Raw genomic sequence first — 24,290 nt, forward strand, 5'->3', positions numbered from 1 at the left:
TGAAATAGCAGTTACTTTTATTGAAAAATTGCAGTTAATGTCTTCTCTGTCATTTTTTCACTTTGGGAAGTCATCCACAGGCCAGATTGGAACCTCTGGCGGGCCGGCTTTGGTCCGCAGGGCGTATGTTTGATCTCCCCTGTAATACACTGAATGATACTATGACCTACAGCTTACACTGCCAGGGTAAAAAAACAAACCTGTTATAATTTTGTTCAATTGGTTTTAGAAGATGCTAGCAGTTATTGTTGCTCCTTTTATGCCCCTGGTTTTACGTTTTATGGATGGGATTCTCAGTTTGTTCTTGAGAGTTATAATCAATTATCATAATTCCTTTGTTAGGAACAAGAGGGGACAAAAGTCTACTAAAAGCACATTCAAAATATTTCTTGCCTGGAAACATTTCACCAAACACCGGTCGGTCTGGCTTGACCCAGGGTTCGGTCAAAGATTAAGCATTGCACTGCTATAGGACAGTTTAAAAAACCTGTTAAAATCCAAGGGGCAGAACCAGAGACATTGGCTGCATTATGACACAAATTGTTATTGCTTGTCGTTATTTAGTTACCCACACTGCATCTCAATTGCAGACAATACAACATAATCTACTAATAGCAGTTGATGTACCATGAGGAACAATAGGAGTTGAGGAGTGGGTTTACTGGGTCTTTCAAATGCCAGAATTTTTCATGCATCAAAAATGTATTCACTGTTTTTAAAAGTCAGGTATTGGCAACACTGTTTTGAGTATTGGAGTCATGGCTGTCGAGCTAGAGGTGAGCGGGTCTTCCTGGTCACGCGGCCAATTGGCTGATGAGACACGGACAGATAGCTGTGCAGGGAGTAAAAGAGAAAGAGACGCCGCTGTTTTGAAGGCTTCCCAAAGAGGGAAGTTCTCCCCTATATTTCTGCTTTGTTACCAAGCTGAAGTTATTGTTGTGTGTCTTATCTGTTACCAAAAATGAACTGTCACCTGAAACCCTGAGGGCGCATCAGAAGGAAGCAGTGAGATCTGGTGCCGGTATGATGGCTGGGGAAGAAAAGCTGCTACAGGCAAGGTCTGCCTCCCTTGCCCTAGCTCGACAGCCACCTGCTTTCTTCTCCTTTTGTTATGGCATGTGCAGCAAACGCCTGGATGCCCTAGACAACAGTTGTGCCAGGGTTGTGTTGCCGTGACAATTGTAAGTGTAGATTTAGGTGAGTTCTCTTAAAATATTAGCTGACCTTATCTAGGAACCAGTCAGGTCGACTTCCGGAGCCGTCAATACGGAGCCTCATTTTCCTCAGAGGGGCGATGTCATCAATCTCCATGTTGAAAGTGTCCTCCTGACCACGCTCAAACCTGTTATTCAACAAGCAAATGGATGTGTGTTTGTGTATCAACATATATAAATCTAAATAGACGTAGATGTATATGTTAGGGCTCTCAAAGTTAATTTATTAACCCAAATTCCTTTTCCTTCCTTCATATGATCCATGGTCCACTGTAACAGTCAAAGTCTAGTTGTGATATAACTGCAGTGCCTAATATTGCCACAAGGTGAAGCCACCTTTATGCGTTGTTGATGTGATACTTTGTGGCTGTGAGAGAGAACCCTAACCCTGTAATCGATGAATCTGCAATGTTAAAATAAATCAAAAACACTTACTTTTTAATCTCATTTTCCAACACCACTGAAGGTAAGAGAACCTTAATAGCGCTGTGACTCAAAATCCGCGTCAACAACAAGCGCATCGGACATGTGCATCATTTTTAAGTGTCCTCTGGAAACACTTCCGTTGTTGTGCGGTCTATTTGCAGCATGTTTTTCTAATGTGCTGTGCTGTGGTCTTTGCAGCGCGTTTTCTAAATGCTGCACATGTGTTGTCAAATTGATGAAGATGTTTTCTTAATTTGCTTGTGTTTTGTCTTTTTGCATGTGTTTTCTTAAGTTGCAGTGCTGTGAGCTCTCAGGGCCACCGTACGAGACCCTTACTGAGAATATTTGCTTGACCTGTGAAGGAAGTTTGACTGATGGAAAAGTTAACTGACCAATGTAGGCTACCTGTTGTACAGTGTGTCTGTTGTTGTGATGCATGAGGTTCATCGTTTTGTGAAGAGCTGCTTTTTTTAAGACTGGGGATGTTTTGTTAACTTCTACAGGTGTTAAGTTGGACACTACATTGTGTTCGTGTATTACTAATTAATGTTACACTCTGTTCAATATGCCAATCTGTCATTGCTGGTTATACTTGAGTTTGTGATGCTGTGCTTTGAGTTTATTTTTTGACCATGAAGAATTTTATGGACCGTTTTCGTCGTTGTTTTGGATTGTTGCAATATTCATAAATATAAAAACATAATTTGCAATTCATGCCAAGTTGACCATGGACAATCATGCAATTAATCACAATTTGTTTTTTAAATGTAGCTTTTGAAAGCCCTAATACTTCAATATACTTCAAATACTTAATGTTCCTGACATGCATGTTTGACTACCTGTCCTCGTTCTTCTGCAGCAGCATCTCTTCTGTGGTGCCGTTGGCCCCAAACACAGACATGAAGATCTGGGTGTCTGTTCCTGCATTTTGCACATCTCCTGTTACCACGGTAACCTCATAAATAACCTGATAAAGAAGTATAAGACAATAAAAGATTAAGACATGTCCTTCAATGGATTAACTAGCTTGAATTAATCACTTGAAATAATCCTACAGCTGTTTAACCATATAAATCATACATATTGAGTACAGCTGTCTAACATGAGTCTGGTTCTGCTCAACGTTTCCACCTGTTAAAAGGAAGTTTTTCCTTGCTGCTGAAACTAGCTAAATACTGCGAAGTGCAATGCTCATGGTTGCTCATGGCTCCAGTCCTTAATGACAAAAATTATTTCCATCATTGTCAAAACTGTCAGCCCTTTTATAGATGACTCTATTACCACCACCAATAAACTCCACTTCCAATAAATTAAGTTTTATTTCTATATTGTAAATTATATTAGTAACTGTAGTGGTAAAACTTTTGAAAAGTATGGGTTAATAATGTTTAATTCTGATTCTAAAGGATACATGTTACAAAAGTCAGTTTCCTTTTGGTATCATTGGATAAAACCTTATTTACTTACACTTTTTTATTTTGGTTTATTGGTCCATTGGCTTATATAGAACAGTACAATATAGATTCACTCAACAAGACAAACCTGCCTGGGTATTTTCGTTTAAATTTGATGAATGGTCTCTGCCATATGTCTGTGCTTTGCATCTATTTTCTCCAATTAACATACCTTCTGGGAGATAGAAATGTTTTCAGCGTCCAGCACGTTGAACACTCTCGCAGTCAAACCATCCCCTCGATCTTTGGCCAGCCAGCACTTGCAAGCAAAGATGTATTTGACCCCTTTGGTTGGCACGGCAACAGACAGCTCATCAACTAGCCAGCAGCTCTCAGGAGTGGCCCCATCATGGCCGAGCTGCAGGCAGGGAGATACAATCACTTTCAGTGACGTGGATGAATTTTTCAGAATTTTTATGTGTGTGTGTGTGTGTGTGTGTGTGTGTGTGTGTGTGTGTGTGTGTGTGTGTGTGTGTGTGTGTGGGGTGGGGGTGGGGGGCTGATTGTGCACGATGCTCGATGAAACTTAAAAGTTACAACCCTCCCTCACCTCAACCTTTTTGATCTCCCCCACGTCTGAACCATGGGTCTCAAAGCTCTCCAGAGAGCCGGCCTCAAAGCCCTTCCTCCCATTGGGCAGGTCCAGCCACAGCCTCTCTGTCTGGGTGTGATTGGCCCCGATAATGATCACATAAGCCCTGCTGGTGGTGCTTGCATCGCGCTCCGGTCCGGTACAGATGGTCATGTGGTACGGTATGACTGTGCAGGAAGGAAACAGCAATTACTCATTGATGAAAGTAGCAAACGATTATGCAAAGATGCTTGTGTTGAAATATTAATGACAAACATCCAGAGAGTAGTGGATGAATCAGGCGTGTGGTGTTGAGGATTCTTGATTTTCTTACTTGGGAGCTCGATTTCTTCCTCTTTCTTCTTTTTGCTCTTTTTATTCATGTTGCTGTCTACACTTTTAATAGTCAAGGCCAAGTTCTTCTTACTGTCAAGACCTTCTCTAAGTCCTTCATAACCCTGAGAGAAAAAAACAGAAAAACTTTGAGATCTACAGAAATTAAAAGCAATGTTCGTATGACGCTTTGTTCTTGTCCTTAAGGTGACTCAAAAAAAAAACATATATCCTATTTCATAAGCTTTTGTCTTTCAATGTAAAAACCCTGTTCTAATAAAATGTTAGTATAGTATATAAAGCAATACAGAATACGAAAATGAAAAAAACAATATTTATACATCTAAGGGGGTTGAAAATGTGTATCTAACTGACATGCTGTGCTTTTGATTTATGTGCTGTGGATTTAAGGTATTGATTTCTTCGATTTTCTGTTGGAGGTGTTGGAGGTGGGTGGAAATTATTTTGTGCTCCTCAGAGCTTTAAAATACTACATCCAAGAGACTCAAAATTGTTCATTATAGTGTAACTCACTCTGATGATGGGGATTTCTCTCTCTGGTTCTCTTAATTGATTGCAGGATCAAGAATTGCACTCACTACTTGGCAATATTTCTCAAGGACCAACCACAAAGCTTATTGTAATGTGCAATCCAAGCACAAACATACCCGTTAAAGTTTTGCAGCTCTGTGCAGTTTGCTCTTGTGTTGTGTCTAACTGAGGGGATAAACCATTAGCATCCTGACTCATTGCTGCACTGTACTCTCATTCTGACAAAGCTAAAAACTGTCCTAGTATGAAAGGTGAGCTAAATAAAAAATGCACAGCCACCAACAAACATCAAAGTAATGTATATTATCAGACATTTAATATTGGTTTATCATTTTATGGTTATCCAGAGGTGGAATTGTTGTCATCATCACAGGAATTATATCCTTCCTATATACTGCAATTCAGTTACCAACAAGTATATGCAGACAGTAAAATCCCCTCTCTAACCATTTGTGACTGTTAGTGCCAGTTTTGATGTAAAATACTTTTTTGCAGTGAGGTTAAACTGCATAGAAATTGCCCAATGTGGCCCAAAATATGTGTAAAATGGCTCACTTGAGTATGCCCAAACAGCACAGGTGCATGGAGATGTTACTGCAATGCAGTTTTGGAAGCATCTAATCCTTTTTCTGTGTTTTGTGAATTAGACTGTGTCTCTTTGTCTCACTGGCACAGGCTTAGCAGGCATAGAAGCTCCTAATGGTCAGACAGCTTCGTATCTTAAAAAGCTTATAGCGCCTTATTACCCCTCTAGAACACTACGCTTCCAACATGCAGGCCTGCTTGTCGTACCTAAAGTCTCTAATAGTAGTATGGGAGGTAGAAGCTTCAGTTATCAGGCCCCTCTCCTTTGGAATCATCTACCAGTCGGGGTCCGTGAGGCAGACACCCTCTCTACTTTTAAGATTAGGCTTAAACTTTCCTTTTTGATAAAGCTTACAGTTAGAGCTGGCTCAGGCTTTGACCAGCTCTTAGTTATGCTGCTATAGGCTTAGACTGCCGGGGGAACTGGCACACTGACTCACTGGGATCCTATCCACCCCAACACTTACTTTAACTCTCCCTGTCCCTGTGGATTAAGATGAGATAAGATGGAGTCCTGTCAGTCAGAGGGGATTGGATTGTACCCTAGTTTGATGTTGGATGTTAATAATCTATCAGAGAGTACAGTCTAGACCTGCTATGTTTTTAAAAGCGTCTTGAAATAAAGTTTGTTGTGATTTGGTGCTATACAAATACAGATTGATTGATTGATTGATGCTTGCAAAAATATCATTCTTTCCTTTTAGCTTCAGAAAAAAAGTCAATTATCGAGAGTCTCTTGTTACCTTGACATAGAAGACCCTGCAAATGCGTTGGTCCTCCCTCTTCCTCGACAGCCAACGTTCACATAAAAAGAGAAAGACCTCTTCTGTGTCCACATCCACCACCTCCACTTGGTCCAGGTACCAGTCAGCACTCACCATGCTGTTATCATGGCGAATTTTGATCTTGAAAACCTGTCCAAGGTCTACAGCTTCCATGGTGAACTTATCCACCTGTAAAGATACAACCATGACACAGCAACACTTATCACACTCTGAAATTTTTTGTTAATGATATAATATTCATAAATGTATTACTTCTTACAGATCCCCGCTCAAACTTGTTGCTGTTTGTCTCTGACTTGCTGAGTTTTCTCTCCCCTGTGTCCCCCATGTCTCCGTAGATTGTGAGGAAGACGTTGGCGTCGGTGCCGGCTCCATACACATCACCTGTCATTACTGACACAGTGTATGTGTGAGCTGTAGAGAATGTGACCGCAGATAATAAAACAGAGGTCAGGACTTTAGACGACTTTAGCATAAAAAGGGTCTCAAAGGAACACATTTATTTTCTATAAGTGTCATAACAGAGATTCCTATGGGGATTCAATGCCAAGAAAGGACATTACATTGAGACTATTCATTGCAGTGGAAAGTATAAAACCTCTGTATGTATTGACATACTCTCTAACGCATCTTCCACTTCAATTTCAGTGACTTTCAGGTTCCCATCTCTTGAAAGTTTTTCAGTGATGATGTCAGATGGCACCAGCTCCCTCACTGTCTCTCCGTCATCCTCTGATTTGGCAAGCCAGCACTCACAGGGGAAAATGACGGTCTCTGAACCCTACAGAAAGAAAGAGTCTGAAGTTTTATTTGTGCATTTGTGCCTCAGATGGTAAGTAGACACAGCATCTTGTATTCAGTGAGTCAGATATGAACTCAATCCAGTCCTTGGTTACTCTCATCTGTAAGTGAGGAGAACATCACCACCTACTGACCAAATGTAGTGCTTGTTTGTCACCAGTAATGGTAAGTCCATCACATGAGTCTTATATCAATATCAGATGTACTATAAATCCACTGAGTAAATTAGAATTAATTTACATGCAATACTGTAAATCAGTATTCAGTACTTAACATGAGTGTTTGTAACTGCTGCAATGCAGGGGTAAATAATTTACTTTTTAAATTAATGTGTACATACAAGTTATTTAGAGGATCTGATTCCAACAAATAAAGCATATGATCCTTTTATTAGTATGGTGCAATGTAATAGATAGATAGATAGATAGATAGATAGATAGATAGATAGATAGATAGATAGATAGATAGATAGATAGATAGATAGATAGATAGATAGATAGATAGATAGATAGATAGATAGATAGATAGATAGATGGTTATATTATGTATCGTGCATGTAAAGTCAGGTCGTTTCCTGATTTATCTAATAATAATAATAATAATAATAATAATAATAATTAGAATTAGAATTAGAATAATAAAAATACATTTTATTTTTGGGTGCATTTCAGGACACTCAAGGTCACCTTACAAATGTAACAATAATAAAACACACTTAATATAAAAAGCACTATTTGACAGTATGGCAAGGGATCTGAGTACTTCCTTCTCCTCTCTCTGCTGTACCTTTCCTTTCCTGAGTAACCGTCTGATCTCCACTCGGTCCAGATGCCAGCCCGGGTTGACCCCGCGGTTGTCATGGCCAATACGGATCTTTTCAATTACATCCCCCACGTCTTCTAACTGTAGGGAAAAAGGAAAAAAAATAAATAAACAATGGTTTTAGAAATTATACACAATTTACTCACTGTTCTTCTTTTTCCTGATATACAAGACCATGAATCCTTCTATTCTTGTAATAATAACAATAACAATAACAATAATAATAATAATAATAATAATAATAATAATCATCATCATCATCATCATCATCATAATAATAATAATAAATGCATTTATATGGTGTCTTTCTAATGAAATGTCTCAAAGTGCTTTGAAATAACATGATAAAACAGCATGGATTGACATAATTATAGAAATAAAACAAGAGTTGCAGGGGAAGATGTACTCCATAAGTGATTAAATACATACAAAATCAGCACACACCGACAAACATACATAGATGCAAGATTATCAAGAGGATTAAGAAACCTTGTCTTTCCAATTTTTTATTTAACTGATTCAGCAGATTTAACAGCAGGCAGCTTAAACCACTCACTTTTTATAGAATGGAAAAGTGTCATCATTTCTGCCCACCCTGAGATATGAAGCCAAGTTCAATGACTTGTGTTAGTGTTCGTTAAATTTTCTCTCGCCAGTCCTCTTCTTCTCTGCTAATCTATTACAGAGAGCTGCGGTAGCCCTCATTTGTCAACACAGCTGTCAATCATGACATAACATCTTTTTAAAATCCAATAAGGAATAAAACTAAAGTTGTGAGAAATATGAACACTTGGACATAAGTCAACATGATAAGAACAAACCATAAGGACAGGAACCATAAATAGTTTGATGTGTATTTTATGCTTTTACTTTCCATCTGTTAGAATGCGGTAGGCTGCTAGTCAGCAGGGAGAGCTCTAAATCTTTTGGCTTCACAGTCAGAGATCATTTATGGTGTCCAATTTAATATACAGTCTAAAAAAATTTTTGAGGGTTGTGTCACCAAGAGATTCTGGTAAGATGAGGTCGTGCTGTGCTGAAGGCGGATTATAAACTCTGAAATCCAGTCTAAATTCTCTATATTTATCTACCAATGAATATAACTTGTTCTAGTACCTCAACAATAAACATGTCCTCAGCTCCTCTCTCAAAGTACATAATCCTCTCCCTCTTGTTGACACACAGAGACTTCTGCTGAGTGCAAACTGCATCTCGCCCATACAGGACAATGGAGACATCTGCATCTGTGCCGGCTGCAAACACGTCACTCGTGAAGGTTTTAATCTCATAGGGAACAACTGAAAAAAAAAAAACAGGACCAATTAAATATATCATATTTCTTATATTTTTGTAAATGGTTTATATATTGTCATGTAGTTGGACTGACATGGTGTGTAAAGCTCCGTCTGTAGAGGATTAGGGAAAAGGTCCCTGACGATGGCCCCATCATCCTCCCCTTTATCCAACCAGCGGCCACAGGGGAAGCGCAGTTTCTGTCCAAGAGACGGCGCATCGATCTCCACCCAGTCGAGGAACCAGCCTGCTGATCCCCCTCCTTAAACATTAACACAAACTATATCACATTACAGAGTTCATTAGTGGATGTATTTGGACTATGTTTTGCATTATTCTCTGCACTAATTGGAAGTCTATCCTTCTGTACCTCGGTTGTCGTGTCCAACACGTAGCTTCTTGAGCTGTCCAATATCCACAGCTTCCACAGTGAACTCATCGATCATCCCCTGCTCAAACTTATTCTTATGAGTCTTGGAAGCCTTTAGGTTAATTATCCCTGTACACACACATCACATATTACCTTACATATTTAAAACACAAGGATATAAATGTTGTGTGGATGTTTTAAGTATCACCTGTGTCATCCTTGGTGCCAAACAGGGTCATAAAGACATTAGCATCAGTTCCAGCGTACTTTTTGTCACCAGTTTTGACCCTCATAGTGTATGTTGTTGACATGGCTGGAATAACCAGAATAAAAAACTCAACATCTTAGAAATAATGATGAAAAGTGAGTTAAATGTCTTATTTCAGATGTCACTTTGATTCTACACTACACGTCAGCCACATTGTTGTTTCCCACCTTTCTGTTCCAGACCCAGTGTGGCTTCAGAGTCTTCCTCATCATCATCCCCTTTCCTCATAAAGGCCTCGTCCACAGGGACCAGCTCCCTCGCAAGCTGTCCGTCATCCTCATCAACAGCCAGCCAACGTTTGCAAGGGAAGAAGTACCTGAAACACATTAAAATACTCAAAATATGTTTGCAGTGTGTAATCTACTTCAACACATTAAAATAATCCCCATTGGGAATGTCAAATGTCCACATTGGAAGATCAAACTACTACCATTTAACACCACAGGGTGGAGCCCTACAGACATTTTATGTGCTGTGGTTATAATGAAAGATAATGATGTGTTTTAAACTTGTTGCTTTGTTTTAATGACTGGTATGACTCAGCAATCTCTTAATATGCATTTTTTTAAATAGATAAATATTTCATTTACTAGAGGTTGAAATCAAGATTTGAAATAATGTATGGGATTTGAGTGAACAGGCAGGCACCCATCAGAGTCATCAATTAGTCTCCTTTCTGTCTTACGTGGTGTCATCTTTGTTGTCCACAATTTCCACTCTGTCCAGAAACCAGCCGGCACTGGCCTCGCTGTTGTCATGTCTGATCCTGAGTTTCTTCAGGACCCCCAGGTCCACTGCTGTGATGTTGAAAATGTCCTCCTGCATCAGGTGTGACAAAAGGTCAAGAAATATTACAGGATTTAGCTCATCAGTCCGTGAGAACTTCTTTACTTATTCATTAGATCTTTATCTAACTTGCAAGGCTTTTCAGACACAAAAGTTGTTTAACAAGAGGATTATCTAGTACACAGTATCACAGATAACAATCACGAACAACACAACAGATTGGGCAGCGTTAGGAACAGTAGAAGAATGGAGCCTCTGTATGAAGCTGAAAGAAAATACAAACTTTTTGTTGATTTTTTTAGGAGTTATTCATCAAAGATGCTTCCATTGATGAATTAGACTTTTTAATATCACTGCTAAATATTTGAGCCAAAGATAAAAAACAAAAAAATTGTATTATATCTTGCATGTTACAGGATCCCTGCTAGATCTCCTGGTGCCACTGAGAGTAAAAAAACACAGTGGGCAAAAACCTGAGTATATAAACAGGAAGCGCCATCTTGAAACAGTTTTGCTGTCATCTTAAGATTTGTAATTGAAGTCAAGCATCACTATGGGGCACCGTTTGTAAAGTTGCGCACACTGAAAATAACAGAAAAAAATCTCATGAAATATCTCAGACTGCTTGCAAAACTTTGCTGTGGAAAATTTTAAAAAGAAAGCGATCTTTTTTTTTCTTGAAGGTCACAAAGGTTATCAAAATACATTTCAGTCTGTTTTTTAACTTGCTAAAGATACTCATAAGAGATTTATCCCGATTTTGGAAATCACCCTTATTTGCTGTTGAGCAAATAAGTTAAATAGAGTTGCAGTGTCCAATGAGGCATAACCCCAACCCCATCATCACTTACTTTGACTCTACCTGTCCCATTGAAAATGACTAACCATAGACCTTTCTGGAGTCCCTGAGCTCCATCGACTCGTGGGTTCATCTGAGCTGCCGTAGGCTTCCTGCTGCTGTCGATGTTCCAGACTACAGTTGATATGGTCATGCTAGACTCCAGCAGCAACAGTTATTACTACTTGTCTCATCACTATCACCGCTCCCTCTATCTCTTATTCCCCTCTATCCCTCCTTCCAGACCCAACTCAGTCCAGGCAGATGGCAGATGGCTGTCTAACATGAGTCTGGTTCTGCCTGAGGTTTCTGCCTGTTAATAGGAAGTTTTTCCTCACTGCTGTAACTAGCTAAATACTACGGGGTGCAATGCTCATGGTGGATTAAGGTGGGGTGAGAGTCTTACCCTATCTTGATGTTGGGTCTCTGTTAATAATTTGACATGAAGTGGTCTAGACCTCCTATGTTTAAGATAACGTTTGTTGTGATTTGGCCCTATACAGATAAAGTTGGATTGATTGATTGATTGATTGATTGATTGATTGATTGATTGATTGATTGATTGATTGATCGGTTTTGATTGAATTTGCAGCGCAGTTTGTTGTTAATGCAGTTGATTTCTCTTGCAGCATATGTTGTCAATATGCAGTGCATGTCCATGAATGCATTTGATTAGGACTTTTTTAAGAACTGGTGACGTTTCTTAATTTACAGTAGCTTTCTCTCATTAAGGATTGTTTGGGCTGTTGTAGATCAGTTAGCCTTCGGCCACTGTAGTTAGAAGTCTGGAGACAGGGGGTACAGCTAGCCGGGATCATCCAACTGATTTCCAAGTACTCATTTAAAACATGAAAGGCTATTTAATCAGCACATCTAGAATTTACAGAAACAAAACGTACCTTGCCTTTCTCATATTTATTCAGGTTATTTGACTTACTGAGCTGTCTCTCTCCTGTGTCGCCAATCTCTCCATAGACGTTGATGTAAACATTGGCATCTGTTCCTGCACCCCACATCGTTCCAGTGAAAACATGCACCTCATAGGAGTTCACTGAGAGAAAAACACAGTCAGATACGATTTGAAAGTGTTATTTAAACCTTGCACCTCATGACTGGAGCTTAGTAATAATCACATAGAATCAAACAAACTTCCTAGCCTTTAGAAGCAAATAGGACACGTTGACTCATGTTCAACTTACTCTCCAGTTCTTCGTTTTCCTCTGTCAATAGCTCCACCACAATCTCCCCATCCTCCTCATCCCTTGCCAACCAGCGGTTACAGGGGAAAGCAAATGTCTCAACCACTTCCTGCAGCTTCTCGATGATCTCCACCTCCTCTTCTTCTTCCTTCTTCTTCTTTTTCTTGTCCTTCTTTTTGTCCTTCTTAGTGTCCTCCTTCTTCACTTCAATCTGCACCATAGCCATTGTCAGCCGCTTGATGTCCACCATCTCCAGGAACCAGCCATCTCCAATACCCTTCCCATCATGGTAGATGCGTATCTTGTAGACCTTGCCAACATCTTGAGCCTCAATCTAGGTTTTAGGTGTGAAATATGTGTCAGACTATAGGCACTTCAATCTACAACACTATCTACAATTAACTGACAAGTTTAAGGCTTTGAACAAACCTTGAATATCTCAGTGGTTCCACGTTCAAAATTGTTTGAGCGATTCTTGAGAGACAGGACTTCAGTCTTCCCTTGCTCTCCATAGATCTGACAGAAGACGTTGGCATTGGTTCCAGCTGCACGTATGTCCCCTGTGGCCACTGTTACTTCATAGTTGATCACTGTTATAGAGGTGGAGTCACAGTATTAACACAGGGAGAAGGATTATGTGGAGCAGAGCAATATATTCTAACTGAAAATCTCTTCAAAAGTGATTCATTCTGACTGTGCAAGACTCTTATGTACATTGTTCGATGTCCAAGACCTCGCTGGGATAGATCTCAACCTCCACTTTCCCATCAGCCTCGTCTTTGCACAGCCAGCGGTGGCTCGGGAACATGTACTGCTTCCCATGAACTGGAACAGATATCTGCACGCTGTCCAGAAACCATCCAGCCCGCAAGCCCTCATTGGTGTGACCAATGAGGAAACGATTGATCTGAAAGCAGACAGGTGACACAAGAGGATTAAGAAATACTCGAAAAAGGTGAAACATTATCTTCATACTATGTGAGATATCCTTAAAAACGTACCTGTCCGATATCAAAGGTATCTATGGTAAAGATGTCAGTGCGAGCTGTCTCAAAGTAGTTCCTGAGGTCGTTGTCAGAAACTGCTAGTATCATCTTATTCGTGTCGCCCTTTTCTCCGTACAGCTTAACAAACACCCTGGAGTCGGAGCTGGCCCCATTAACACTGCCTGTTTTGATTGCTATGTGGTAGCTGACATCTTAGAAGAAGTGAAACAAGTGTTGTTGTATCATTTATATAAGTATTAAAGGGATCATTTGACCTACTAGTCAATAGTAAATGGATTACACACAGTCAGCTCGGCTCCTTTACTGAGACACCAGCTGGAGAGGCTGGATATCAACCACATGCAGACAGGGGGAATTTCAGCACCAAGTTTGGCAAATTTTTCATCACTACTCACTGACGTAAGATCAGTGTTTGGGTCAGACATTCTTAAAAGTAGCTACATGGTCTAATTTACCTTGTCTGCGGCCTAAGTATGGATTCTCAATAAAAGAGCCGAGATTACCAGGATCCCCTAAGGCTACTACACTTCTTGTAGCCATGTACATCATACAACCCCACTTAAAAAAAAATCACAAATATGTTGGTATTCTTTAGTTATCTCATCATAGTTAGAAGAAAATATTCTTTCTGTACTCACTAAACAAACGCAGGCCTTCTCCAGCTGGGACTAACTCACGAACAATTTGCCCATCATCCTCATTACGGTCCAACCACCTGACAGAAACAATGGACACAACCAGATATAATCCAGCTCAAATGAAAAAGTGTAAAATGAAAGGATATTATTCATCAATTGATTACTTACAAAAAAACTGAATTACAACACACCTTAAGTAGTTTAAGTTAAAGCAGACAGCAACACAACCAGCACAAGCAACAACAGAGACTCAAATTGAAAATTATTTTGCACTTGAAACTAACAAACCTTTCCCTTTTGCAGGAATGACAGACAGACAGACAGACAGACAGACAGACAGACAGACAGACACACAGACACACAGACACACAGACACACAAACAGACAGGAAGAGCCTCCTTCTAGACGTAACACTGCACCTCGGCCTTGTGGTTTGGCTCCTGTTACTGCCAGAGCTGGCTGAACATTGTGCACTTAGTGCCTATTTGTCAAGGCAAACTCATCCATCACCTGCCTAACTACTTAAACACTCTCCTCTGAACTTTGTCCAGCTGGTTGGTGTTTTGGTGAGCTAGTGACGGAGGAATTACAAATCAATATTTAACTGTGGTACATCAAAGTACAAAAAATGTCTTTCTTAATATCAACACGTTGACACTTTGGCTAACCAAAGATAGGGATAGAGTTCAACACAATGCCACTTGGGCCCTACTCAGTATGCTCCCAGTTAAATTGCTAAATTGAAATTACTTCAACCAACAACAACCCCAAGAACATCTAGCCACCTCTTGTATAGCAGCTGGCTCCTACCAAAAGTGATAGATTAATAATTCATAATCAATAACTCACCTCAAACTCCAACCTGGTTTGCAAATGATCTAAACACATCAGCACAGGCCTCTCAGCCGCGGCTTGATGTTTAAATAAGAGTGGTCGTGTAACTTAACAGCATGCATATGAGCACTTTACTCTACATGGCACAGGGTTGCCTTTTGACACTGAGCTTGTTAATTATTATAACCATCTATTGGTAGCTATGAGTAACAAAAGGCTGTCAAGGAGTAATGAATCAATGAATGTACGGCATAATAAAAAATCATGAAAATACATTTACAAGATATCAAATGTTCACAGAGCTTAAGAGGCACTCACAATTTAATGTTTTACTCTCAAAGCCAGGCTAGCTTACTAAATCTGGTTCCTTCTTTATGCTAAGCTAAGCTAGCTTCATCCAAGCTCCAGCTCCCTGTTCGTATCTGCAAACATTTAAATTAAACAAAAGATACCTGCGTATTCTTTAATGAATATACGCTTGGTGCAGAAACCCATCCCATTACATCTTCACCCCAATACTTATGCTTTGCAGGGCTAGGCTGTATGCTCTATCTCCCCCTAGTCCCCCATTTCCATGAGGTGAGAGGAGAGAAGATAGAAAACAAACAGAAGAGCCTGTAGAGAGAAGTTTGAAAGAAAACAGAAGCCTGTTCTGGCAAGGACTTCCCCCTGCCAGGTTAGGCTGTACACTATACCGCCCCGCTACTACCTAAGAGAGGACAGAGCCTGATGATAGTATGCATCTTTTAAAGTAACCCCAAGAATATGAAGTATAGTTATAAACAAACTATTCCTTTAATACATGTGTAAAGTATTTTTGGCTTGCCTGTCACAGGGGAATTCAATGGCCACACTCTCTGGCTGTCCCTCCTCTCTGACCATCACCTTATCAAGGTACCAACCACAGCCTCCCCCGCGCCCATCATGGCCGACCCGGACTCTGCGCACCTGGCCCAGAAACACGGCCTCAATGAGAAATTCGTCATGCTGAGGTAAGACAGAAAAAACACTGATGAGTTGCTTGCAGTGCATTTCCCAGACGGTGTCTTTAAATGTTCTTCATCAGGTTTGTAATAATGATGCACTCACATTTCCCTTTTCAAATTTGTTGACATTGTTTTTGCTCATGATCATGAGACGTTCCCCTGTGTCACCCAGGTCACCGATGACATTGAGGAAGACGCTTGCATCGGTGCCACTGCCGCTTACGTTGCCGGTGCAGATAGTTACACGATACTTTATCACTAAAAAAGAAAACTGTTTCATCATTGTGAAACAATTACTAACTAGCTAACTCTTGAAAAAAAGGCATGTTTGTATTTCGTTTATTTAGGTTTTTGTTCAGAGTGTTCTCACAGGCAAGTGGCTCATCGATGACTGTACTAGTAGCTGGAAGCTCTCTAACAATCTCATTGTCATCTTCATTGATGTCAAGCCAACGGCCACATTGGAAAGAGTATTTCTCCATTGTCAGGGTCTTGAGCAAACTGACCTGTGGAAAACAATTGCACTATTATATTGTGTGCAATGACAAAACATCTACAGCTGTTTTTTATTATCTGACCTTCAAACAAGCATTTTGTGAACAATTTCAAGCAAAAGATCTATTTACTTTTAATCATTAGAGCTGGGGTTGGTAGTCAGATTTAGATATACTTTTTGTTATACTGGTTAAAATGATCTTTATGTCCTAATGGCAATCAATACATAATGTGTTCTTAAAAAAGAGTGAAAAAAAAGCTGCTATCTACAGCCGGAGTAAACCTGGGAAAACACCAACCAATCACTGTCATTAGGGTCCAATTTTTTAAACCAATCAAATCCCGTCCTGCCCTTCTGCCCGCCTCCTGCGCATACATTTCCTCGGCGTGTACTCCTCGTCCCCTGCCTCTGCTTCCTCTGACTCTACTTACTGCCCCTCTCACTCGACCCCGGGCCTGTTCCCTCTGACACGATGAGGTGCTTTGCTCAGGACTGTAGTCCGGATCACAGTCTAAAAATCACTCAACACGGGGGCTCTGACAAGCAGAAGAATTAATGACATTTAGTAAGTCCTACAGAAAATGTATATGTGCTGTAGTGTCCGTCCGGATGCTGTAGGGATGACGAGTCGGTTCGTGAACACGTTGAGCTTTACTAATTGGTTATTGTCGGCCGTGATCACGCCAACCAACAAAACAACAATCAATGTTTGAATGAATGAAGAACTTCTTCTCTTGTCTCTCCTCTCTCCCGCTCGCACACTCTACACCTCTCCTGATGCCTTCACTAACTGTCCACACTGTAGGAATTAAGAACATCTACTCTGAACACGTTTAACAAACAGTAGAGCTGTTACAGTATTATATGTGTTATAACTTTTCTCCTGATATCGTGTCACCAGTACAACTGGACAATGCTAGCATGACAGTTGTGCGTACTAACAATAACAATGTTTGTTTGTGTTTTTAATTTTCACTATGATAATGTTTTTGTGAGGACCGGATTTGAATCAGTCACGATCATGGTCGCGGGGGCGTCGTTTCGCCCGCCCTTCCGAGGGGAGGGGGGATTAGTCCTGAGGAAATGCTACATTCAAACTCATGCTAGTTTTCCGTGACTACCAACCCTAGCTTTAAGAGCCATGTAGTACTGTTGACCTTACATTGATAGATCTGACAGAGAGAGAAATAGGTCCAACCTTGTCTAAATGCCAGCCAGAGAATGGATGCCTCTTCTCGTGCCAGATGCGCACTTTCAGCAGTTTCCCAATGTCTGGCATTTCAAGCTAAAGGGAACCAAAAATTGTTCAATAACATAGGATACATTAGTGAAGCTTAACAATAGCTGTTATATGCTCAGTTCAGCAGATGATCTAGGGCTTACCATGAATTTATCAAGTTGAGCCTGTTCAAAACTGTCTGAGTTGTTCTCCAGTTTGATCTCATCAGACTTGCCCTTCTCTCCATAGATCTGCAGAAACACCTGAGCATCGGTCCCCGCACCTTTAACATCTGATGTCCAAATCCACAGGGACCATGGGTACTCTGAGGAGAAGACAGAGTGTATTTTATACTAGAATAGTTATGTTGGTAATGAGATAATACTCAGTAAAAAGTAACTTTTGGAAAATAGAACACACGTGATTGTCTTTTCTTTCATCTGTAAGTTGATTCACCCACTTTTTTGTTTTTTCTGCCTAAGGGAAACCATCTCATACAATTCTCTCTCAATCAGTCCATCTCCTTCGTCCTCATCCAGCCACATCCCACATGGAAATGTCTGCTCAATCCCCGTGAATGGACAGTATATCACTACCTAGAAAGGGAGATATGTGCTAGGCATCTGAAAAACATATTTTGTCTAGAATCACTCCATTGCCAATAAACAAATGTGTTATACCTTCTCACAGTACCATCCTGCACCCACAGCCCCGTTGTCGTGGCCGATGGTGACCCTGCTTAGCGGGCTGATCAGTTCACAAATCTCCACGTTGAAAATGTCAATTAGGGCGCGCTCGAAAGCACCGCCCTCCAGGAAGATTTTGCCGCTGTTCTTCATGCCCTTGAAGCCGTGCATGACCATGTGGATTTTAGAGTTGGTGCCAGCACCCCTCACATCTCCAGTCATCACTTGTACATTATAAACAATACCTAAAGGAAGACATTACATTACAGTACAAGGGTACAATATCATTGATTTCCAATTGACTGAAATATGAAAAATGTCTTTGACGTATATTAAAATGAAACAGAAATTGAAATTCAGCAATATAACTGTAAATATCCTGATTGCTAGTTTGACTTGTTTAAAGTTGACAAGATAATTTTCAGTACCCTTATATTGCATTTGTGGATTATAATGACAACTTGCATAGTCCAGTAATTTGACTGATTGAATATACCGTATATAGGCTGACACTAAAACTGGTTGGTATTTATGGGGCGCCATTTGTAAAGTTGTGCACACTGAAAATAACAGTAACAATTCTCCACATATAGCTCCAAAACGTCAAAAACATAGTATGAAATTTCAAGTCACTTTTTTTTTAATCACATTTAGAGCAATATTTCTGATCCTCTTCACATTTAATTATGTTGTGAAAAATATATTTAAGTTCTAATCAATAATTAGAACTTACAGCACTGCCTCTTTGCTGCTTCTGAATGAATGGCCTTAATGCAGCTGAGCTTAGAGAACCGCCCTCACAGGAAACAATGTCATCACATCAACAAAAATGAACTAACATTATAGCAGAAGTAAAACAAATGCTTCCAAGTCAATACAGTAAATGCTTCAAAGTAAAATGTAACTACAGTCACTAATCTTTAATTTTGTTTTGCCATAGTCATTAAACTCAGTAGTGACTGCAGAAAAAAGAACACCTTGGCCTACACTCTACAGCACTTAAACCATGGAATCAATAGCTGGTGACATATCCTGTCCGTTTGACTATGAGCTAAATCACTGTTGTGTTAAGTTGCTTTGCAAAGATGGTGATTTGATCTGCATTTATCAAACTGAACATTTTTTAGATTAACTTAAACTAATGGTATAAAACCGATACTATGTTTGTTGACAAGGTCAAAAAATGTCTTAGACTAGACAGTTGTAGATAGACTTTTCTGAGTTGGTTATTTATTTTTTTTTTTTTATTTTTTTTTTTTTATCAGGTCTTCTTTTTAACTATTTCATGAAGTTTACGGGCTGCTTATCCCTTTATAAAGTGTTATGCTTTATTTATTTTTAAAAAGATCCACATGAAATATGAAATTTGCAGTTGTATGAACACATTATCTCTTTTGACCTATGTTTTTTTCTCTTTCTTTCTTTTCTGTTCCTCTATTCTTTTGCCTGTTTTTTAATTTTTATTTTGTTATTTGACCTTATTTATGTGCGAAAAGATGGAGGGGGTGGGGGTTTAAAGGGAAGTAAAAAATGGTTTTTTTTTGTGAATGTTTTGCACTCAAAAAGAAACAAATAAAAATAATATTGAAAAAAAAATGTCTTAGACTATACAGGTCAAGAAGGTATTAGTGCACCTATGAGCACCACTTTGATATGCCGGTCCTGGAATTGCATCTGTGTCAACCACTGCCACAGGACTGCCAGAGTTTTAGCACAGAGACAGTTTTAAATCAGTTTATCCTCTTAGATTCTATTTCCTAAATTAAAAAGCTGGTAGGAATCAAATTTCAGTTCACTTTAATCATCCTAAATGAGTTGTCTTTTCTTTTCTCACCCATTGGTTGCAGGGATCCAACCAGCACATCTCTTTGAATTTTACCATCAGCTTCATCCATTGCAAACCAGCGATTAACAGGAAACTCGTACACTTCTTTATTCCCCATGTCATCAATAGCCACCTACAGAAAAACATAATGCACTACAGTTAGAGATTGTATTCATCAGTGCTGATCATGCATACAGGAGTAGATTTTATGTGCCTTATCTAGAAACCATCCTGCTGATGAGCCTCTGTTGTTGTGGCCGATGGTGATTTTCCTCAGCCTGCCCAGGTTTGGTGCCTCTATTGTAAACTTGTCCTCTGAGCCGCGTTCAAAGTTGTCTTTGTCACTGTCCAGTCGTCTTTCTCCTTTCATTAGAAATGAAGTAAGACAGAATTAAACTCATTGAAATCAGACTAAGATCAGACAATGGGTGGTTGAGTCATCAAAGTGTTTAAGGATTTGACTTATTTGTAGTCTATTGATTTAATGTAAATAATTTGTAATGTTTTGGTCTAAATTTCAGTCAATAAACCAAAAGATGTCCTCCCTGGGACTGGAAAACAAAAGTGTCTGTGTATTAAAATACTCAACCGTTTTTTGTTTTTTTTAAATCAATCATTGAATTTAGAAGATTACAGAATAATGAAAATATAAAAGTTTAGCGGCTTCCCTACCTGTGTCACCATTCTCTCCAAAGATGTTAAGGAAAACATCAGCATCAGTTCCACTTCCCTTCATGTCAGGAGTGAACACACTCACAATGTATTTATTATCTGTAAACAAATGAACATGAAACAGTTATCTCACACTGAAATCATTGGAAAAGGATCCCTTTGCTAAGAGTGAAGAATAGGCTTGTTGTAAGTATTTTTCAGAACCATTTTTCTTCTTTTTAAAGAGATACCATAAACCCCCTAGCTGTAGCCTGCAGGTGGATGCTGGTGTGGGGCTAAAAGTATGAGCACAGTACACAGTGCATGCATGGCAGTGGTGGCAATGACAGATCACAGAGAGAGTGCAGCTCAAATAGACTGCCAAACTGTATACCTTTGTAAGGTGGTTGTGAGAATGATGCATGTCACGTTTGAAGTTAGTGCACCTGAGCTACCTGTCTGAACTAGACAGTGCACGTGTCACTCCATTAAAACGAAGACTTCAGTAGGTCCATCCAATGTGAGACATTTACTGAAAGAACGTGCCAAAGGAACCCCCCCTCTCTCTTTCTTCAATCACCTGCAAACCATGTGTCAGACTATTTTTAAACACACGTGCAAGAGAAGGGAAGTGAGGACAGATTGTCCACTACTTTAGTGATCCCAGAAGTTGGGGAAAAAAAAAGGCAAAAATGGTCTGCACATACAGTACTTGGGCGGTCTGCCCAGGTATATTCTCTGTGGGAAACACTGCTGTGTACATGGTGTGTGAACAGGTATGGGGGAGACAAGGGTCTTAAAAAAAGAAGAACACTTACAGTGATGCAATGGTGTGGCCCAATTTTATGCTTTCTTTCATGGGACAAATCCCTGGCAGCGTCCATGTGTTCATGTAACAGCTTTATAGCTCTAACTAGCCCCTCACAGCATGGTGTGTTTGTCTGAACTTTGGCTTCATGATGCTCTGCTTGACTGACTACAGTTTCTGAGATGGCAGATCACATTGCAACACATGGGCTAGTTGAGCAGAGGATTACACTCTGATACAATTCAATTACAACCTGACACAGTTGTTATCAGACACCTTTGTTAACCATTGGCCAGACACAATGTGATAACATTGTCAAGTTTCTTAACAAAGTATCTCTTTTCTAATTTGTGTATGATTGGTTGTTAGTGTTTTTTAAATTCTGCATTTGCTGTTACACATTAAAAAACTGGAAATTGAGAGGCCGTTACTTTTGAGAAATGCTGCGAGTTAGGACATTTTAATGAACCATTATGGGTTTGTTTAAACCTTTGTGAACCCTTGTGTCTGCTCTGTGTTGTTAGTTTTTCTTTCAGAGTGACCTACATTTCTGGACGTCCATGGGGTTCAGGCTGCCCAGTAGGTCCCTGACAAATAAGTTGTCGGCCTCTTCTCGACTTAGCCAGTTGCTGCAGGGGAAACAGAAGCGCAGATGTGGCCGATTCATGTCGGTCACAACAACCCTGTCCAAGAACCAGCTGGCGCTCATCCCCGTGTTGTCGTGCTCGATCCTGGGGAGTTAAACGTCATGAACTCACTCTACAAGTAAACAGAATTCAACTTTGGTCATGCAACAATGCCTTTGTTTGCAAGCCTGAGGCTAAGCACTAAGCACCACCCCATGGAGACAAAGCACTTTTTTCTACAGACTGCACAACTTCAAAAACTACAATTTGTGCAAAAATGTTTCACAACTGATCACAGGAAAAAAAAGAAAGCACACACTCAGTTTTCTGAGATAGTTAACACTATTTTTAGTACATAATAAATGAAGAAACTTTATCAGGACTTCTTCTATGATCTAAACTCTGGACATTCCAGACTCCAGCTGCTGCGGACATGCCGGACTCCAGCGGCAACAGCTACTACTACTACTACTACTACTGCTATCCATCTCATCTCTCTCTCTCTCTCTTTCTCTCTCTCTCTCTCTCTCTCTCTTTCTCTATCTCTCTCTCTTATTCTCCACTATCCCTCTTTCCAACCCCAACTCGGTCAAGGTGGATGGCTGTCTAACATGAGTCTGGTTCTGCTCAACGTTTCTGCCTGTTAAAAGGGTGTTTTTCCTTACTGCTGTAACTAGCTAAGTACTGTGAGGTGCAATGCTCATGGTGGATTAAGATGATTGAGTCCCGTTAGTAAGAGGGGACTGGATCGTATCCTGTCTTGACGTTGGGTCTTGGTTAATAATTTAACATTCAGTATGGTCTAGACCTGCTATGTTTGAGATAAAGTTTGTTGTGATTTGGTGCTATACAAATAAAGATTGATTGTTTGATTGATTGATTGATTGATTGTTTGATTGATTGATTGATTGATTGATTGATTGATTGATTGATTGATTGATTGATTGATTGATTGATTGATTGATTGATTGATTGATTGATAAACAATAAGTAGCTTTTAGAAATCTAACTAAACAAGAGGCATCGTAATTGAACATTTAAAATGCTTAACTTACCACAACCCTGGTTACACAGAAGTCATAGCAAATATCTGCTGAATTCAATTTCATAATGATGGTGTCATCTGTTTAAAAACATAAGGTTGAAAAATGCTGCCAGTGGACTAGTCAGCATGCTATGGGGAAAAGCAACCCTTCCATTGTTCCCTTGCTGAGCTACAGTGCAGCATCCCCACCTTTTGCTCTCATTGACTTTTAAATGGAGACATCTATCTCATTTCACTATTCATGTCCTGCAGCTTTGATGTAACTCGGCCTTCTTTGGAGTTTGACACTGACACACACAACAACAGATGGGGGCTTACCCCTGTATAACTCAACAGAATCATTTGATGGCCAGCAGCACAGCTGGAACATAAGTGAGAAATGTTTCAGTGTGATCCTCTCTTTAAGCTGCTCTTATCCTGTGTTAGATATAGTTGGCACAGCTGTGATGTTGTCAGTGACCTAAGGTTGTGCATTCTTGGAATTTGCTGCAACTATGCAAACATCAAAAGGCTATTAAAGAATGTTTATTTACATGAAATAATTATATTTGCTATACAGTACCTTAGCTTCTTCAGGGGGCCAACATTGTGTGTTTTGATACGGAAAACATCTGTCTTATTCTTCTCAAATGCAGTACGGCTTCTGTGAATTGATGACACATGACAGATGTCAGAATTTGGGACAAAGATTATTTTGTGTGCGTGCATGTGTGTGAGAGAGACAGACAGAGAGAGGGGGGAGGAAGACAGATGAAAAGAGAAATGTTTTGTTTGATTGACAAAGATTAGGGGGTTGCAGAAAAGACAGCTAACTGAACTGAGCTCTGGAACAGTAAATTACATCTCCTGACTTAATCCAGCTTAGGGTGCCCTGGTGGTCTCATGGCAGTGGTATAATCTGAAACCTTCTAAAGCTCAGCCATTTTGACGCCTCCTCCTCCTCCTCCTCCTTCTCCTCTTCCTCATGTACTTCTACCCCTCACAGAGACAAACTAGGCGCCTGTGTGCACACAGTGGCTTCTTTGCCAACCACAGTGAATCAGACACCGTCTTTTTCATTAACAGAGAATGCCTGCCTTTGTCTCTGACCCACATCTCTTGTGTTCTCTTTACCAGACAATACTGTACCCAGAAACAATGCCAAGGCTCCTATATTGAAGGTGCATGGTGTT

General features: G+C 39.9%; 1 protein-coding gene across 1 annotated transcript in view; it reads right to left on the minus strand.

Annotated features, from left to right (window-relative positions):
• Window positions 1–24,290, minus strand: part of LOC117830775 (lipoxygenase homology domain-containing protein 1-like) — a 41,607-nt gene that overhangs the window by 8,681 nt on the left and 8,636 nt on the right. The window contains exons 3-35 of the mRNA XM_034709044.1: window positions 23,681–23,761; window positions 21,994–22,178; window positions 20,661–20,759; window positions 20,203–20,351; window positions 19,998–20,121; window positions 18,158–18,408; window positions 17,938–18,073; window positions 17,642–17,802; window positions 17,457–17,543; window positions 16,133–16,268; window positions 15,866–16,020; window positions 15,603–15,763; window positions 13,943–14,019; window positions 13,299–13,495; window positions 13,012–13,204; window positions 12,727–12,887; window positions 12,298–12,631; window positions 11,998–12,149; window positions 10,160–10,293; window positions 9,642–9,790; window positions 9,415–9,519; window positions 9,207–9,335; window positions 8,931–9,098; window positions 8,660–8,841; window positions 7,508–7,624; window positions 6,539–6,701; window positions 6,180–6,334; window positions 5,879–6,088; window positions 4,000–4,123; window positions 3,645–3,853; window positions 3,267–3,452; window positions 2,480–2,607; window positions 1,225–1,342 (exon numbers count right to left, since the gene is read on the minus strand). Of these exons, the coding sequence (XP_034564935.1) occupies window positions 1,225–1,342; window positions 2,480–2,607; window positions 3,267–3,452; window positions 3,645–3,853; window positions 4,000–4,123; window positions 5,879–6,088; window positions 6,180–6,334; window positions 6,539–6,701; window positions 7,508–7,624; window positions 8,660–8,841; window positions 8,931–9,098; window positions 9,207–9,335; window positions 9,415–9,519; window positions 9,642–9,790; window positions 10,160–10,293; window positions 11,998–12,149; window positions 12,298–12,631; window positions 12,727–12,887; window positions 13,012–13,204; window positions 13,299–13,495; window positions 13,943–14,019; window positions 15,603–15,763; window positions 15,866–16,020; window positions 16,133–16,268; window positions 17,457–17,543; window positions 17,642–17,802; window positions 17,938–18,073; window positions 18,158–18,408; window positions 19,998–20,121; window positions 20,203–20,351; window positions 20,661–20,759; window positions 21,994–22,178; window positions 23,681–23,761 (5,116 nt within the window). The remainder of the gene's footprint in view (window positions 1–1,224; window positions 1,343–2,479; window positions 2,608–3,266; window positions 3,453–3,644; window positions 3,854–3,999; window positions 4,124–5,878; window positions 6,089–6,179; window positions 6,335–6,538; window positions 6,702–7,507; window positions 7,625–8,659; window positions 8,842–8,930; window positions 9,099–9,206; window positions 9,336–9,414; window positions 9,520–9,641; window positions 9,791–10,159; window positions 10,294–11,997; window positions 12,150–12,297; window positions 12,632–12,726; window positions 12,888–13,011; window positions 13,205–13,298; window positions 13,496–13,942; window positions 14,020–15,602; window positions 15,764–15,865; window positions 16,021–16,132; window positions 16,269–17,456; window positions 17,544–17,641; window positions 17,803–17,937; window positions 18,074–18,157; window positions 18,409–19,997; window positions 20,122–20,202; window positions 20,352–20,660; window positions 20,760–21,993; window positions 22,179–23,680; window positions 23,762–24,290) is intronic.

This window comes from Notolabrus celidotus, chromosome 19 (genome assembly GCF_009762535.1).
Source record: "Notolabrus celidotus isolate fNotCel1 chromosome 19, fNotCel1.pri, whole genome shotgun sequence".
In the NCBI taxonomy this organism is placed as follows: Eukaryota; Metazoa; Chordata; class Actinopteri; order Labriformes; family Labridae; genus Notolabrus; species Notolabrus celidotus.